A 6,359-nucleotide genomic window follows, 5' to 3' on the forward strand; every position below is an offset into this window, starting at 1 on the left:
ATTCAAGGCCAAGACGCTTCCATACTTGGAGGCAAAACGTTATAGAGAATTTAAAGAAAGTACAGTCGTGTTAAAAATCGTTGATAATCAGGTCAAAGTCGTACATGCCCGTGGGAATGTGCTGTGTTTCCTTTTGGACCGTCATGATGACGTGCAGCATCGAGTGGCGCAGCTGCGATTCGAGCTGCGTGCAATAGTCGTCCGGGTTGGCCGGCGGGTGCACGAGGACGCGGATCGGCAGGACCCATTTCTCCCACACGACGCGGTCTTCGGTCGCGTACAAGTTGAACATGGCCGACTTCTTGCGCGTCTCGTAAAAGATGACGGTGATGTTGCTGTTCGTGCCCGACTGCCGGCGCATGTTGCGCTGCGTAAATTGCAGAATCGCCGTCTCGACTTGCTTCTTGACGTCGGGCACAAAGGCGTACGTCACGGGGCGGAAGCGGCAGTTGGCGTCCGCGGGGTGCACGGGGCCCGGCGACCGCGTGAAGAAGATCGTGTGCAAGATGCACGAGACGCAGTCCGTGAGCTCCGCGAGGCCGACCCGGAGCTCCTCGAGCTCATGCACCATCGCCATCCTCAGTCGGTAAATCGAATTGTACTCTTTTCGGCCAATGGCATCGCGCCATTGGAAGACGCAGCCATTCGCCCATGTGGATTGGTGAATACTATAGGGATTTCAGCCAATTACATGGCGGAGAACATCGCCGAGGTCCTTCGATCTTCGCTTGAAGTATCAAGCGACGGCAAAAGTATCAACCTTGCCACTGCGTTGACGTCCCTTTTACTAGTCTGAACTACCGGTACTGCCAAGAAGGCTAGGGTATGTGAGCCAACTGTATGGCCTTGGCGGGTGGCTCTCCGACAAGGCGATTGCGTCGCTCGCGGCGCTGCTTGGCTCGTCCCAAAGCGGATGCATTTTGATCTCAGCGACCGCCAGCTCCCAAGTATCACGACCGCATACCTCCTTGGAAGGACTGACTAGAGAAAGTGCAAATGTCGCTGTTGACCAGACGCACTTTTAACATGACGTTATCGCTGTAGCTCAAACCATTACAATTGTAGTATTCGATCAACCCCACGGCTTTCATTCTACCAAGGGTCCAGTAGCACCCGTGGATGTACGATTCAAATCTCTGCGTTCATCGGCGAGGACGGTAAGGGCTGATGCAAGAGTCGACTTGCCTCCCCAGATCGCGCCAACTTGACGGTCGCACAACAACAACAAAGCACACACGACGGAAATAAAGCCTTGTACGCCTAGTGTTACACCCATGTTGGTTCGAGGCGGCTACATGGCCGCCTTCACGTCGTCCGTGTTGTTGGTTGTTTTTTGGAGGAAAGGTTCGTCGACACCTTGCGGCGCCGGATGAAAGTGGCGCATTTCGCCCCAAATGAGCTCCTGCAGCCTCCGCTTGTTGAGGTCTTCCTTCTCAAACTCAAAGTCAAACACGGACGGCGCGACCGTCTCGTCCTCGACTTGGCGAATGGACGCAAAGTACGGGTGCGCGAGTGCATCGTCGACGCGGATGCGCTTGTTTGGGTCCAGCACGAGCATCTTCTCGAGCAAGTCGAGGGCGTCCGGCGCAATGTCGGCAAAGAGGGCATTCAATGGCTTGAGCGGTTCCCGGCCCTAGCACCATGAATCATCCCATGAGCCTCAACGCAACGATAGAAAGGTTGCAAGACATACCCGCGTGTGGTACTCGGTGTTCATAAACTTGCGGGCGCGCATGTTGGTGACAAAGTAGAGCTCGTCGTCGGTCGGCACACCAAGCGCGTTCATGATCAAATGCAGTTGGTCAATGTAGTCTTGGCCGGGGAAGAGCGGCTTGCGGCTCAGCATTTCGGCAAAGATACAGCCGAGGCTCCACACGTCGACATGGTGCGTGTACTTGATGCAGCCGAGCATGATCTCGGGCGCGCGGTACCAGCGCGTCACGACATATTCCGTGAGCTCCAAGTCCTCTTGGACGCCGCGGGCAAGGCCAAAGTCGCAAATCTTGAGCTCGCAGTTGGCGTTCACCAAAATGTTGCTCGGCTTGAGATCGCGATGAATTACGTTGGCCGAGTGAATGTACTTGAGCGCCGCGAGCATCTGGTACAAGAAGAAGCAAATGTGCTCTTCCGAGAGCGCGTGGCGCGAGTAGATGACGCGGTGGAGGTCCGTGGCCATGCACTCCGAGACAATGTAGACGTCTTCGAACGCGTCCAAGCTCACGGGCTCGAGAATGTCCGTGATCCCCAGGAGGGACTTGTGCTGCAGATGGCGCATGAGCTTGATCTCGCGCACGATGCGCTTGGCGTCCGTGAGGTCGTCGAACGCGCGCTGAATGTTCTTGATCGCGACAAGGTTCGAGGCGCCATCCACGTCGGCGGGTCGGTCCAACTCGGCGGCGATCACGACGCCGTAGGCGCCCGACCCAATCGTCTTGGAGTACGTGTACTGTAGTGGGATCTCAAACTTCGTGTTGGAGACCGTAAAGCACTGATGGCCCTTGCGCGTCGAGGGGAGGAACTTGGGCTTGTTGGCGTTGGCCGTCGCCGCGTCCTCGACCTTCTTGGCCGCGGTCTCGCGCTGCTTCTTGGCGGCCGCAAGACGGGCTTCGGCTTCCGCTGCTTCGTCGTCAATGCACTTTTTGCCATACGACGTGACCTTGTTGGCGCCGTCAAAGACCATGGTCTGGTGCCATCGCACGGCTTCCTGGAGCGCGTTCTTCCACTTGACATAGTCGGCCTCGAGCTCGATCTCGACCACCATCGAGCGCGTTCCGCTCCGCAGCTCCAAGCGGAACCGGCCGTCCTTGCTCAAGTCGAGAAGCGCATGGCCGGGTCCGATCGGCGTCTCGGAGCACAAGATGAGCTCTTCCTTGGACGTGTAGTAGCCGAGCGTCATGTGCTTCTCTTCCAAGCGCAAGATAAAGTACCGCTTCGTCCACATGCGGAAGCGCGAGCCTTGCTTGAGCATGTAGCCTTCCTGGATGACGTCGGCGGACCGGAAGACGGGCGCCGGGTGCTTGGCCGACGACGAGATACCCTTGCCATGCAGCCACTTGGAGAAGGCCGACCGCTTCCGCGTGACGTACATGCCATCGTCGCCCGGCGCCGACGTCGTCGAGGTCCGGTCGGCGGTCGCCGGCGGTTCCGAGGCCGGCTCCATCATGCTCGCCGAAGATAGACGCAAGTGAAACCCCGGGGACCACTGCCTTTTTATTATTATCATGCGTCTATTCGCACGCCATTTTGCCGCGGCTTATACCGCGGCAGAGTCGCGACTCGCTTGCTGAGTCTGAATCCTTCCCAACTCATAAAAGATATGAAGTCTAGGCGCAGTACAGGCATGGCGCATCTTGCAACGTAGTATTGCCCATCAATGCAGCGACCAAGGATGGAACGAAGGTACAGCTGCCGACGGCTTCAACCAAGGGAATCAAACTTGTTTTCGTTGGCTCCAACACGGGCAAGAGAGGTAGCCATGAAACCTTTGCGGGTAGCGTTAGCATGGTGTCAATTGGCATGTAGATGATGTGCTGCTACACAGCGAGCGTGGCAATCTTGAAGAGGCCGACCGATCTGGATCTTGACGGCGGTGCGACGGGAGAAGACTGCGTTGACGTCGAGACTGTGCAAGCGTACAAGTAGTACTGTATATAGTGAGGAGCCGGGCAAGGAATTGCATCTCGTCGGTTAGCATGAAGTGTTTGCTTCAGGTTGGTGCGGGCATCGAGTCGTCGTCACCCAGGCAGCAACTGCGGTGCGGCAACGTGTGTTCGCGCCAAAAATTGCGTGCGGCTAGCGTCCGCCTCATTTTATTCCGCCACGTGGAGGCCAAGTCGCTTTCCGTTTGTATTTTTTTAATTGCAAGATGGCCGCGGCGCCGTAGATAACGTGCTACATTTGGCATAACGCCAGAAAAGCCATATTTACTGGACCAATCAAACGGCCGGGACCGTTGAGTCGCAGCGGTGATTGGTGCATAAACACGGGCGGTGGCATTCTTGTACCGGTAGAAAGGCAACCTCCACCACCAAGCAGCATGCCGAGCAAGCGCACCAAGAGCTCCACCACGCCCGCAGCATCCAAGAAGCGAAAGACGGCGCTTGTCCAAGGCACAGATCTTGGGGCAGAGATGAAGTTCAAGTGCTTTCAAGACCTCCTCGGCGCCCTCTCGCCGGCCGAGCACGATGACCTCCTCGCCGACTGCAAGACGTGCTTTACGTGCCGCGAGGTCGAAGACGGCGAGAACTACAGCCTTGGCTCGACCTTCTTTGTGCGTGCGAGCGACGCGCCAAGCTGCGGCATGGAGGCGCTCGCACTCAAGATTTTTGCGCTGCACACGGACGGCCTCAGCTTTGACCCGGCCACGTCGGGCGCCGAGTGGTGGACGCAGCACATTGACCACCGCGACAACATTGGCTTCCACTGGGACCGCGACTACGGCATGGAGGAAGACAACGAGGAGCATGTCCACCCGCTCGTCGGCACCGTCACGTACCTCTGTGTGAACGCGGGTCCGACCGTCATCCTCGACAAGCGCGGGACCTTTGCCTACGGCACGTCGATCGAAGGGCCGCTTACCAAGTGCATTGTGAGCCGGCCGATCGCGGGCAAGCACATCACATTTGACGGCGAGCTCCTCCACGGCGCGCCGTCATCGCTGGCGTTTCCTGAAGTCGACGAAGACGCCGAGGGGCTGCGTGTGACGTTCCTTGTCAACATTTGGGTCAACCACGTCCCGATCCAGTCGGAGCGGATTGATGCAACTGTCGCGGCAGGCTTGAAGCTCACGTCGGCTGCTGTTGCGCCGGTCGCCCTGCGCACGAACAAACGGAACAGGCGCTTCTCCAAGTCTACAGCGCCACGGAGCCGACAAATCTCCATCGATGGGGCATCAACAGCGGCGAAGAAGACTACATCATTCAAGTCACGCTGCCAACGACGCTCCGTGGCGCCGTCGCCGGCTCGTCGGTCGACTGCTTGCTCCTCAAGGACTCGTGCATTGTCGCGGGCGAGCTCTCCGAGTCGGAAGACGAGGAGGATGATGATGACGAGGAGGACGACGACGAGTAGATAAAAATATCACACGGTCATTTGTCATAGTGACCACGCCGTCTATCATTTTTACTTACAAATGGTTCAAGGCTGCGCAGCCACGGCCCGGCGAGCGAATGAAGAAGAAGGAGATTGCTAGTCTCTACGTATGCCAACTCTTTGTAACAACGAAGATAACGCGAAACACGTTCATATATAAATGGTTCAAGGCCAGAGGACAGACTCCTTATCCATCGCCACGACTGTGCAAGACAAAGAAAAGTGGATAACGTGCATTCACGCATCAAGGTCGAGGGGTGATAATCGTTTCGGTGTTGTTTGTGCATCTCAACGAGCCGACGCGCAGGGCGAGTGGAACCAGGTCAGCTTGTAGCCACAAGGGTACTCCCTGCGGTAGACGATCACGTGTGCAAGCCCACCTGTACTCGAGCTCCAGGGCCTCCGTGGCTCAGATCCAGCGTCCAATCACTACGGACAAGCACGAGTACAAGCACGAGTACGAGTACACGTGGAGTCGTAAAAGTGTCTTTTAGACGGTACTTTGCCTCGTGCTTTAGTTCTCGCACTGCGAGTTGTACGTGAGCAAACCCACCTCTACACCTGCGCAAGAGCCATATTGGCTCGGATCCAGGGTCCAATCACTACGGACAAGCATGGGTACTAGTAAATGTCGACGCGTAAAAGCCCCATATCAACACACTGCATACTTTCACTTGATTTTGTCCTCGCACACGAGATAAGGTGCCCAAACCCGCCTTTACACCTGCGCAAGAGCCATATTGGCTCGTCTATGGTAGTTCTGTCGTCAAGTGGGTCGAATCGGGGCGGAAAAGACGAAGACATAGAACATGCTAGATATTTGTGCGATTATAGGCAGCTTCTGTCGCCTCGCTACAGCATTCTTGTCTACATGTCATCGTCATCGCTATCGCTGTTGTTGCCCTGGGCGCTGTCAGCACGGAAGTTGGGGCGGCACTAGGTGACATACGTCTTGTCGGGGTTGATGGGCTTGATGGCATGCGCGATGAGGCTCTGGTCCTTCAACATGCGTGCGCTTTGGCGCCTCTGCGAGGATAACGCCAAGGTGTTCCTCATCCTTTCATCGTTGGACGTCACGCGGCAGCTCGTGGCCGACGTTGAGGCGTGGTTTGCCAAAGACGATCTGTACCAACACCGCGACGTTGCATTTTTACATGTTGTATGTCGTAGGCCTTTCCTCGATGCCAAGGCGCTGCTGGTCCTCGATGGTGTCGACGCCGTTTCGGAAGGTCCATCCTTTCTCGAGTGGCTTCCGCGCCTCTGCGAGG

At 56.8% G+C, this 6,359-nt stretch overlaps 3 protein-coding genes across 3 annotated transcripts; 1 reads left to right on the forward strand and 2 right to left on the reverse strand.

Moving 5' to 3' along the window:
- Nucleotides 1-30: 30 nt before the first annotated feature.
- On the reverse strand, nt 31-606 carry SPRG_09331 (hypothetical protein). Its single transcript, XM_012348428.1, has one exon. The coding sequence runs from the start codon at nt 575-577 to the stop codon at nt 71-73; it is 507 nt and encodes a 168-aa protein (XP_012203818.1). The 5' UTR covers nt 578-606; the 3' UTR covers nt 31-70.
- A 429-nt stretch (nt 607-1,035) lies between these two features.
- On the reverse strand, nt 1,036-3,204 carry SPRG_09332 (CMGC/MAPK protein kinase). Its single transcript, XM_012348429.1, has 2 exons — nt 1,694-3,204; nt 1,036-1,633 (listed from the first exon to the last, which is right to left on the reverse strand). Exons 1-2 carry the CDS (start codon nt 3,161-3,163, stop codon nt 1,292-1,294), a joined length of 1,812 nt encoding a protein of 603 aa, XP_012203819.1. The 5' UTR covers nt 3,164-3,204; the 3' UTR covers nt 1,036-1,291.
- Nucleotides 3,205-4,036: 832 nt separating this feature from the next.
- On the forward strand, nt 4,037-5,070 carry SPRG_09333 (hypothetical protein; the record flags this gene model as incomplete). The annotated part of the gene is made up of 2 exons (XM_012348430.1): nt 4,037-4,807; nt 4,837-5,070. The coding sequence occupies 2 exons, from the start codon at nt 4,037-4,039 to the stop codon at nt 5,068-5,070; spliced, it is 1,005 nt and encodes a 334-aa protein (XP_012203820.1).
- Between the last annotated feature and the right edge of the window lie 1,289 nt (nt 5,071-6,359).

The sequence above is a fragment of the Saprolegnia parasitica genome (genome assembly GCF_000151545.1).
Source record: "Saprolegnia parasitica CBS 223.65 unplaced genomic scaffold supercont2.44, whole genome shotgun sequence".
Taxonomy (NCBI): domain Eukaryota; phylum Oomycota; class Saprolegniomycetes; order Saprolegniales; family Saprolegniaceae; genus Saprolegnia; species Saprolegnia parasitica.